The sequence below is a fragment of the Mytilus edulis genome, chromosome 13, assembly GCF_963676685.1.
Source record: "Mytilus edulis chromosome 13, xbMytEdul2.2, whole genome shotgun sequence".
Lineage (NCBI taxonomy): Eukaryota > Metazoa > Mollusca > Bivalvia > Mytilida > Mytilidae > Mytilus > Mytilus edulis.
The window spans coordinates 65,715,627-65,728,159 of record NC_092356.1 but is presented as its reverse complement, the minus strand read 5'-3'; the positions used below and the strand labels follow the sequence as shown (position 1 = coordinate 65,728,159).

Here is a 12,533-nt window from a genome sequence, read left to right as displayed (position 1 = left end):
TTTGATATATGAATGTATCTTGTATTTTTTCATTTTAAAACAGTACAAAGGCAGAATTAAACAATTACAAATATTTTTAGAATCTACAGAACTATTCTATCAAACAAACATAGAGCTACTGTTTCCTGACTAATAGCCAGTACTATCTACATTTACGCTGAAAATTACATGTTACAATCTTTTAACGACATAATTTGATTACACCCATGCTACATTTGTGTACTAACAATATGTATATCCGATAAGTCAACGTTTAGTTGTGGCCTTAACGCACGTTTCAATCTTGAGAAAAAATATCGGTCTCTAACCTCTAGGTATGCATAAGAATTAAGATAATCTTTAACATCTCTGTCTTCCGTTCCACTTGCATCCATTCGCATAAATACTACTATTAAATGGTTATACTTTTGAAGACGTGTCTTTTCTATTGCCCTTTGAAATACAAACAATTGCAAATCATCGAATGAATTAAAACTAGAAGTAACAAAAATTGTATGTGACGAGGACTCGACAGCGAGCCCAATATTTGTCAATATACAAACACCAGGATGAAAATGACTATCCGGAGTACAAATTCTGTACGATTCTCTTTCTAGTCGTGGTATTAAGTTGTTTTGGCAGTAATCACGTTCATCGCTTGAATAACAAAAGAATAAATCATGTTCACTATCGTTTGTTATTAGCTCCCTATTAAACGAAACCAATTTTGAGGGACCATCAACCATCAGGTTATCTGGACTAGTTCCAAGCGTATTCTTTGGATATGATCTTAATATATATTTTATTTTACTTAAAAATAATGCACTTGTGCAATTTAAATGGTTATGCAGTTTTAAATGCTTTTGAATATCCTTATTCAATGCCGGAAATTCAGTCATTTTTGTAACGTTTGTTACCATCAGAAAATTAGCTCTGCTTACTTTAATTTTATTTTGACACTCTGCCCATGTATAATCCATTAATACTGTATTTGACATCATATCATCGGATAATATAAGCAGAACATGTTTGCTTTGCAATACTACTGAAGACACATTTTCCTGCAAAGAATTACCAGCAATAAAATCGTGTGCAACACTACAAATAACGAATTGCATTCGTTTAAGGGGCAATACCAGTTTTTCTTCCACAAATTCCTCTGAGTCTTTAGAGTGAATTATTGCAAGGTCTATCTTTTCTCTTAGATCACACTTCCGTCGATCAAAAGGGTGAAGTTCAAAAGTTACGTAGAGGAGAACTTTGATCTCTTCTCTAAAGTACATTACTATAATCGCTATAATGCCTACAATAATTAGCAATGCGGTTCCAACAACAACGGGAGTTACATATGATTTATATATTGTTCCTTCTTTACAAACAAATTTGTAATCTTTGAAGTTAACTATTTGTTGCGCCTCCTGGTGGTTTTCATTGAAACAAGTTACTTCACGTAAGTTGTCAATTATATAGCTATTCCTTTTAAGCCATTTTTTAAACCACAAAGCATGACAGTCACAAGCAAATGGATTGTTTTCCAAGTTTACGTTATCTATTTTTAGTTCGTTTATCCTTTCTGGGATGCGAATCAAAAGATTATTGTCAAGTTTCAACATTTTCAAATTAATCATTTTAGTGAAAACTTCTGACTCAATTTTAACTAACTGATTGTTTGACATAATAAGTTGTCGTATATTTCCTAAATATTTCCGTACGGTTAGTTTTGAAATGTTATTATTTTCTAACCATAGATCCAACATTCCAGTCGGCATTCTTTTCGGGAGCCTTTCAAGTTTTTTATGCCTGCAATTTACTATGGTAACATTAAATGCCTCACGAATATAACACTCACATAAATTTGGGCATTCATAAAAACTGAGTATTGAATAGGTCTCTTCTGCTTTGAGTGTAAGTACTTTTCTTTCTTTGAGTTGTGATGGTAATTTGCATATCCAATCGTTGTAGAAATATTCATCTCCTTTCCAAACTCCACTGTCATACAAATTTTGCATAAATTCATTAAACGGCATTATATCAGAATAACATTTAAAAGATTTCATTGTAAATTCGAATTTGTAATGCTTCAATATTATCAACAACACATCTTTGGCATGTGAGCTTGTATTATTTGTAATAAAGAACCCAGTAACATTAGTTTGCAGTAGGTTAATTTTTCTCCAATTGATTCTTGTTTGTAAATAGTTTTTCTCCATCGAGCTACTGGATTGCTCAACACTTCTTACTAGTGCAGCCTTATCAATGTTTTCAAGAAAATTCATATTTTGAAAAGATATATTTGTAAAAGAAAGATCAATTGTTCCTAAGCCTCTTATATACAGTAATATAATCGGGAATTCTATAATTGGATTGTTATCCAAAATGATTCTTTGCAATGCTACACTGTTCACAGGTAGAACTTCGATACCAATTGCAAGTATTTTATTATATCCCAGATCTAAAGAAATCAGTTTATTAAGGTAAAAGAGAAATTGTTTCGGTAACACGCTTAAACAGTTATGTGATAAACGTAGAAATGTAAGGCTTGATAACCGACTAAACACTCCAGGCGGTAAATCACTAAGTTTATTTTTACTAAGATCAAGGTACAGTAATTCAGTTTGTCTTGAAAAAGTTTGTTCCCTTATTTCTTGTAATCCAAGTTCAGTTAATATGATAACTTGTAGTCCTTTAACATTTTCAAAAATATTTTCATCAAAAAAGGAAATGTTGTTTTTGGAAATTCTGAAGAAGTGCAACCTACGACTTAATTGTATGTTCCTTCCTGTCGTAAGTCCATTATTAGTTAACGATAGCTGCCTCCGAAACATGTTGTATGGAATGTTAAGATGGTAGGAAGTACTAATATGATGATGTAGATACTCAGACCTTGATAAGTTATATGGGAGAAAAGCATCACGTATCGACCACGGAAATTCCACTGTGTTTGTTATATCACAATTCAGTACCTCTAATGTCTGTAGTTCGGGAAATATTTTGCGAAGCGTTTGTTGATTAATAGTTCCAATACACTGACCTAACAAAATCTCGTTTACGTTGAATGTTTCATTGTTACAATTGAACATATACTGCATAAAACTCATTATATCATTGTGTAAAGAGATTATACCTAGGGCTAGAATATTTTTGTATCCTTCACACGATGATCTTTAAGGTGTAGCTTCAAAAGACGTAAAATTAGCAGTCAATATTACAAAAACACGAGCGTAAGTTACCAAAAAGAACAAATCAATCTCCTCTGGATCAAAACCGCATTTGTCTAGATAAACGTAGCTTATTAAATTAGAACGATATAGTGCGTTTTCTAACTGATAAAAAAAAATCTCAATATATTCGTCGCAAATAAATCTAAAAATAGCAGTTGTTAAGCTTTCATTCGGAAAGTTATAATCGTTAATAATATCCGCTGAATTCAAGCGACAATCATAAGCTGACCGAATTTGTATTTGGCGTCCAATAGTTTCAACGGTTTTCGAATTAAGACTGTAGAGTGGTTGTAAATTGTATGGTTTAAGTTCCACCTGACATTCTAACCCACTGGGAGATGTCATCTGTACAGTAAATACTAATGTTACAGTTCCAATTAAAATATCCATTCTTTCATAATATTGGATTCATGACCCCTTGACTTTCGTTTGATGTAGATACCTTTAAAATAGTATTGAAAAGATGAGAATATTTATATAGTTAAAATGTATTTATGCTTTAACTAAAAGTATTTTCTGACAATTAAAATAGCTACAATTTTGTATGGATTCACAGCTGTGTGTTCTGTCCAAAGGTATAAAAAAAAAATGCTGAACACAACACCCAATACAGATCTATCTATTTCACGTTTTTTTTTTAATTTTCTTTGAAGCTAATGAGACATTATAATCGAAATGTCACGCGGAAAGTGTTTTGGTGTCCTGTTATTAAAACGGGAACAAAACATTGAGCACAATGTCAATATTTCTAACATTATCATTTCATCTTAAGTTGAAAAGAATGCGCATCACAATTCGTTGAAAGTCTGATGAAGTTTAAAAGGAAGTAGCAATCGACTTAGTTTAGTCTTTTGCCACTGATTTTTAAAGTTTTGTTATGTTATACTATTACACTAATGACTTGGAATAATGAGAGGATTGAGCGCTCTCATTTGTATACATGTCTTTGTTTAAAGTCAATAGCCTACCATACTTGTTTTTTCAAATTTTTAAATTAATCATATAGTTATTTTCCCATTTGAATTAATTCACGTTTTTTATGTCGGGTATTTTATGGTTTAATATATGGTATGGGGTTTTTTCCTTGATAGTAGTATAGTGGGGGGAGTATGACCCCCAAACCTCGGACGCGAGACGCGCTGACGCTATATTTGGGCCTTAGCGTGGACACCGTAGTTGACTCTGAAATCTAAGGGTATGACTCACAGGCCGACACCATATTTTGGCCTTCGCGCGGACGCGAGCGCTATAGTTGGACCTGAGCGCGGACGCGAACACTATATTTGGTCCTTCGCGCGGACGCGAGCGCTATAGTTGGACCTGAGCGCGGACGCGAACACTATATTTGGGCCTTCACGCGGACATCGGGACACCAACTCCATATTTGGACCTGAAATCGGGACGCGAGACGTTATAGTTAGACCTGCGCGCGTACACTCACGCTATATTTGGGCCTCAGCACGGACATCCTTATTTGAGTGCAGAGGTTATAGTTGGGCTTAGGCTTGGGCGCTATACCTAAATATTGGACCAAGCTACCCTTCAAGGTGGACGTTACGTCACACCCTTAAAAGTAGACGGTATACCCTCCAAAACGGACGCGCAATTTTTCTTTGCTAAACGCTTACCCAACACCTAGATAATAAGTCTGTGATAATTCTCTAAAGAATATTCTTCCTCTTAAAATAGTTACTGCTTATACATGCTTATAACAACTGTAAGAATTCTCCAAGATATCCTATTTCTATTATTCAGATAAAATGTCACTCAATCCAGTAGGCGGTTCTATAAGTAGATGCACGTGTAAAGATAATTGGATTCAAATGTTTGATATCAATACATAAAATATTTATCTTTTTATTTCTAGTTTTTGGATTACTTATCTTATTAACATGACAATCGTGAAACATTCAGAAGTATTGCTTTTCTATTTCTTTCAACCACTTAATTAATATCATATGGCCCTGATTAAAATGACACCTCAAATAATTAGATGAAGAGATAAAGCACATCTGGTGATTAAAAAATCAGTAACTATCTTTATACACTTTCTTTCAATAACATGTTTACAGGTGTACAGTGTTTTGTCTGGTTTTAATTAACGGACAACAACTATAAAAATATCGTCTGTGACATCAAATAATTATTTTTAATTTTTAGATTACTTATCTATATAAACCGTAAATATTCGGTAGTATTGCTTTCCAAATCATTTGAACCACTTATAATTAATTAATATCATATGATTAAAATTTCACCCCGAATGATTAACTAAAATCCACATCTGGTCATTAAAATTTGTTTCCCATTTATATCCTATCTATATAGTTGGAAAGTCAACGGCCGTCATTGATTTTATCTTCAAAAATACACGGATAATGTATTTAATCTATCTATATTTATATACGAGGTTTTAATGGAGTTTATAATAATGGGCATATATAAATAAAGAATAAAGAAAGATGATAATTCTTTTTGATAAAAAAAGTAGGGAAATGTTGGCTGCTTTATTTGTATGGAATAGAGAAATATACGGCTGCTAAACTATAAGGAATAAAGAACTAAGGGCTGCTTAAATAAATAAAAAAAAAAAAAAAAAAAAAAAAAAAAAAAGAATACAAACAAATATGAATAGTAGGCCTATGCTGTAAGATTTCTCTCTACTTATCCTTTTAGTTGTTGTGCAAGTGAAGGAATTATGTCTGTGCATAGAAACCAGAACCGGTTTGAACCGGTTTAAATGAGACGATACTGGCTTTGTAGGTAGGCGGCTCTTAGCATACGGTCCAATCAAACAATTTCTATGTCTATATATTCCTCTACATAAAACTGTGTTGAAGATAACAAAATGTTAAGGAAAAGAGATAGGTCAGGACGAGTACAGAAACCATAAAAGTTGTATTTATAAATTTTTTCAATCGTATAGAAGCTAAATTCGTCTACTGTACTAATATATTCATCCATAACACGATTTAGCCTGTTAACAAAACGTTTGTCTCTATCCAATGTTTCCTCATTTTCCGGTAGTCCAAATTTCCCTCGCTTTATCACAAGACCTATACCTATTGTTTTTATTGTTAAATTGCATGAAATATTTGCCACTAAATATTCAGCAACCAACTACTTTTTACGTTTATTTCTTAACTACGGGGTTGGGTTGAATAAAGCTATAAGAGAGAGACTAAAGGTTAAACTGAAATGAATATTATGGACCAGTTTTGTTTATTTATTAATAGCGAAGACTCGCTTTCAACGTTTACAAACAATGTAGGTGGCAATTTCAAAGTGCGACTGCCCAAACGCTATACGTTAGATGGATCGTGGGAATGTGCATTATTGGAGGTGTCGTTCATACCGGAATTAGAAGCCTTAACGAGACGTATGTATTTCTGTTCCGATTTCGTGCACCAGTCGTACGTGAGGGAAACGGCTCTCCCTATTCTCCAGTCGATACGGTTATTGAATGAAGATATTACGGACGTGACGTTCGAGAAACCAATCTATTTTCCGGTCACCAGGAATGAATTGTATCACATCGAATTTGTGTTGAGAGACGATCATTTGCAAATATGTCGTCTAAAAGATGACCACGTATTTCTCTTGCTACATTTTCGTAGGAAGAATCTATAAGAGGAAACTACACATTCATATTTAGGACATTACGAATATGTTTAATTGCAATATTTGCCGTAAAGTATATGTGTGGCCGCACGATCTTCAAAGACATATGAGAAGTAAGCATTCTTCCGATGAGCCACTATACCACCCAGATGTACCCCAGCAGCAGCAGCAGCAGCAGCAGCAGCAGCAGCAGCAGCAGCAAAAGCAACAGCAGCAGCAACAGCAGCAACAGCAACAACAGCAGCAAAAGCAGCAGCAGCAGCAGCAACAGGAGACTTTCGTGTTTAGCCACCCTTTTACCATGATCGTGTCCGGTCCCACCTCCTGCGGAAAAACTCATTTTATGAAAGATGTGCTTCAACACATAAAAAGACTGTGTAGTCCCAGTCCAGAAAGAATTGTTTGGTTGTATAAAAGGTGGCAACCTCTTTACAAGGAATTACAACGAACAGTGCTTCCACGCGTTGAATTCATTCGTGGAATTCCTTTTGATCTCGAAAGGGACGATTTTTTCGATCCCAACATTCGAAACATGATCCTATTAGATGATCTCATGTCGACCTCGGCCAAAGACTCCAGAATAAATGATTTGTTTACGGAAGGGAGTCACCATAGAAATTTATCGGTCGTCGTTTTGAATCAGAATTTATACTTTGGCAAAGACCCCACCCAGAGACGAAACTGTCATTATCTCGTTCTCTTTAATAACCCCATTGATCGTCAACCCATCATGACGCTGGGCCGACAGATGTATCCTTCTCGAGGGGACTTCTTTCTCCGGAAATTCGAAGAGGCAACGAGGACACCTTTCGGGTACCTTCTGGTTGACCTAAAAGCTAAAACCCCGGAAGCCTCCAGATTACGCACAGAGGTCTTGCAGATCGGTCAAGGAGAGACACATGATGAAAAGAAGGAGGACCCCCATCTCTCCGAAGACGAAAGTTCGGTCTCGTCAGACGAAGACATGGCCGACGAGACAACAGACGTATCGTCGGACGATGCTGAAAGACGAGAAGATCTCATCGCCTGTCGGGATTGTGGAGTAGTGTTTGCTCACCTTCGCGGATTGGAAACCCATAGTCAGCAAGGGTGTGGGAAGAAAAACGGCATTGCTCTTCCGATGACCGGGAAAGATGTAGAGGATGCTTTGAGCGGATTGCCCGTGACCGTGTGCTGTGCAGAAGACTTGCCTAGCTATGTGAGCGACAGGCCTAGAACGTTTGTAGTCAATACGGACAACTGTGACCAAAAGGGGAGTCATTGGGTGGCTTTTTATTTTCCCGCATCGGGTCCACCCGAATTTTTCGACTCCTTAGGTCGATACCCGGAAACGTACCAACGCTATTTTAGAAATGTACTCATCGTGAATGGACCGGAATACTGTGTGATTGGCAATCAAATTCAACCCAATGATTCAAATACCTGTGGCTTGTATTTAGTGGAGCGGCGAAAGTTAAAAAAGTCGCTTAGTTAACGAGTTTAAATTACCTAAATACCTCATGGGATTTTAATGGCTTAAAATGTCTATCGATTATTCAACTTCTGAAAAATGTTTGTCGTCAAAATAAAATGTGTTACAAATGACGTTAAAAAAAGCCTTAACTGACGTTACCCAACTTGCATCGTATACCCCACTGCTGATTCGGTACTCATATTTCATATCAAACACGTTCTAAAAAATAATTTGTGAACGAAATTGGTAAATATAGTTATTCTTGAACTTCATACAAGAGCATTTTTAAAAAGTCCTATATGGAGAGCACAATGCATCTGAAAATGGTTGAAAATAACAGTGAAAAATCATCGTTTTTCACCTAGCATTATTTGCACGTGCAGTATAGTTGTATTTTAAAGGCACAACAATAAAGCCGTCGTATAATACTTCAATCGACTCGATTTACTTTTTGCAGTAAATTCTTTATAAGATAAATATTTGGCTAAATATCGGCTTTTTATTGAGATTTGAAGTCCGAATATTTGTCTCAAATTTACCGACATTGTTGTGGTTTCTATTTATAGTCCAACATTCAGCAATTTTTCGAAGGTTGATTGTAGTCGTTTTCAAGCATATTTCTTGTTCATTTTGTAATTTCCGAAGCTTTGTGATTAATTTATATTGTTTGGTATTGTTGTGTATTAGATTTTGTTGATTTCAACGGGAAAAGTGAATATCATTGTAGGGTTTGTTTGGTTTTCAGGTGTGTTTGATTTGTTTCTTATTTCATCAAATGGACAATTTATCAGTCTCATTAAAACTAGTCCCTCCGAATGCCAAAAAAAAAAAGGAGAGTGGAAGTTGGTGTTGACAATTGCATTATCTGCAATTCTGTTGATGATGAAAATTTGATAACATCAACGGAATCTGGAAGAAAAAGCCTGATAAATGCTGCAGCAAAGAGACGTGATGATTTGTTCAGTTTTTTTTATGAGTTCTGCAATGAAATATCTAGTAAATTACCCGTATTTAGGTACCATAGATCATGTTTTAAAAGCTACACAAGTAAACATAATTTAAAAGCAGTAGCATGTTCTTCAGCTGAAAAGGAAACACCAGATATAAATTACGATTTCTCTAATTCTTTGGTGCCTGGAAATTATGATCACCCTTTAAAATTTGTATACCACGGACTACCTTCAAAAAAGTTAAATATAACGTTCTTTTGACGTCAAGTCCAAATAAAAAAACAAAGTTGTATGAACTAACACATTGATACATAGTAATACTCATTTAATTTATTGAATAGATTATTAATTTTGAAAAATATCAATGGTATTGTTTCTCGAGATGAAAATAGGATTTTTTAAGTGATGACCTTTGACCTTGATTTTCGGCATAATGGTACCAGCTTTCATATTGACGACACATATTTTCAAAAAGTACACGATTTCAGCTTTCCAACGAGCTATTAAAAGTCCATGAGGTATTTAGGTAATTTAAATTTCTGAAATTGTCTGCTCCGCCGCTCCACTAATTGTATTTATTACGTCAAATTGAGATGTCGAGAACTGGAGATGAAGGACATTATCAGCACCTTTTCATCCACTGACTTGATTAAGAATGACAGCAAACTCGTAGCCGTATTTGGTTAAAAAAAAAAAAAATGATACAAAAAAAAAATAAAGAAAGAAATAAATAGATAATAAAACAAGAAAAGAAAAGAAAAGAAAAGAAAAGAATCTTAAACCACCTACATGAATATGTAGCAGGTCTCAAGTCCTGAACCAGATCTAGTATCTGGAAGTGTGAGAGAGATTTATCCGAACACCACTTTCTAGAGTGTGACGTAACGTCCACCTTGGAGGGTAGCTTGGACCAATATTTAGGTATAGCGCCCGCGCCTAAGCCCAACTATAGCCTCTGCACTCAAATAAGGTGTTCGTGTGAGTCATATCCTTAGGTATGCATCCCCATGTCAAGTCCAACTCTGATGTCCGTGCTGAGGCCCAAATATAGCGTGAGTGTACGCGCGCAGGTCTAACTATAACGTCTTGCGTCCCGATTTCAGGTCCAAATATGGAATTGGTGTCCCGATGTCCGCGTGAAGGCCCAAATATAGTGTTCGCGTCCGCGCTCAGGTCAAACTATAGCGCTCGCGTCCGTGCGAATGCCCAAATATGGCGTCGGCCTGTGAGTCATACCCTTAGATTTCAGAGTCAACTACGGCGTCCACGCTAAGGCCCAAATATAGCGTCGGCGCATGCGCGCAGCTCGCGTCTCGCGTCCGAGGTTTGGGGGTCATACTCCCCCACATACACTACTCTTGATGAAAAACGTGCAGGGACCTTCAAATATTTATTCTCATGTCATTTAAACTGTAGATCTGGTAGATAATTCGATTGTTGACTATTATAACACATATCGTCATGTTTATTTTAAAAGTTCTTGATTCTGATTTTTCGCCAAAAGCTCGTTTGTTTCAGTAGCGTAGTGTACATATATATTTTCCCCTACTGAAAACGTCTTAAGAAAAATAAAACAACTGTTACAATGATAAACAAAATTCTTCTTGTAATGACAAACGAATCCCATATTTCTCAAAATCTTTCACATGGAAAAAGGACAATGCCCCAATATTATGCTGAATTAACAGATATATCCCAATTGAACTTCGTGTGATGATAATGGTAAAATTAATCATAAAATGCACAATATTGTTTATTTAGGAAAACGGTCCTGGATCATATTAATAGTTTATTCAGTAAAACAAGTATAGAAAACTAACATCGAACTTATACTTACATACACACACAAGCTAACCATCCACTTAATTAAATAAAAACATGGTTTCGCAAACCGATTTACTGAATCATTTATTTTTTGAAGGAATTTCCATGTATGCTACCTATGTAAAATGATTGCAGTTGCAGATTACCAGGAAATCTTATTTAGTACGTAAATTCACCCGAAAATGCCTACTATAACCAGGTAAAAATATGTGGTCAAAGTGTAATACAAAGTGACATTGTAGTCCGTTTCTTATAACAAAAACACGGACAGACATTTAAACATATTGTTTTGATAATAATCATATGAAATTTGGTTCACTGCCAGGACATCATACACATGATATGGAATCAATATTCCTTCTAAGGACGAACGTTTTATTCAAGTCATGCAATGTGGATTAGCTTTCAAGGTATCACAGCGCATGTATATACCTAAAGATAATTTAATATTTAACATAAGTGATTTTGCCGATGATCATAACATATCAGACTCTCAGCCTGTAGTATTTATGTTTCAAACATTGTCTTATGTATTTGTATGAGGAACTAAAACTTCTTACACTGATCCAAAACTGCAAAAACTGATACAAAAGTATTTACTTTTGCCACTCAATTTTGAACACAGATGCTTTCGGCATTTCGAAATGTAGAAGATTCATCATGTCTTTTACACACATTTGTACATATCAGTTCTAGCAGAGCTGTATGTTTACATGCTTTGCTACCATAATACGGTAAAATTGAGAATGGAAATGGGGAATGTGTCAAAGAGACAACAACCCGACCATAGAGAAGACAACAGCAGAAGGTCACCAACAGGTCTTCAATGCAGCGAGAAATTCCCGCACCCGGAGGCGTCCTTCAGCTGGCCCCTAAACAAATATATATACTAGTTCAGTGATAATGAACGCCATACTAAACTCCAAATTGTACACAAGTAACTAAAATTAAAAATAAAACAAGACTAACAAAGGCCAGAGGCTCCTAATTTGGGACAGGCGCAAAAATGAGGCAGGGTTAAACATGTTTATGAGATCTCAACCCTCCCCCTATAACTCTAGCCAATTCAGAAAAGTAAACGCATAACAATACGCATATTAAAATTCAGTTCAAGAGAAGTCCGAGTCTGATGTCAGAAGATGTAACCAAAGAAAATAAACAAAATGACAATAATACATGAATTACATCAGACTAATAGCAGTTAACTGACATGCCAGCTCCAGACTTCAATTAAACTGATTGAAAGATTATGTCTTCATCATATGAATATCAGGCACAATCCTTCCCGTGAGGGGTTAAGTATCACACCATCATAACATATATGAGAAGAACATCACCCGTGTCATGCCAACAACTGGTTTTTAAATAAATGTGTTTAGTTCCGACGCAAAGACCCTATAAGTGAATCAATATTAACGCCAAAATATGCAATCTTTAATGACCTGACAACAGTATCGTAACTATATCCCTTCTTAGAAGACTATT

General features: G+C 35.5%; 1 protein-coding gene across 1 annotated transcript; it reads right to left on the bottom strand.

Annotated features, from left to right (window-relative positions):
- LOC139500885 (protein toll-like) lies at positions 1-11,241 on the bottom strand. Its single transcript, XM_071289776.1, has 2 exons — positions 11,062-11,241; positions 1-3,642 (listed from the first exon to the last, which is right to left on the bottom strand). Exon 2 carries the CDS (start codon positions 3,075-3,077, stop codon positions 210-212), a length of 2,868 nt encoding a protein of 955 aa, XP_071145877.1. The 5' UTR covers positions 3,078-3,642; positions 11,062-11,241; the 3' UTR covers positions 1-209.
- Positions 11,242-12,533: the final 1,292 nt, after the last annotated feature.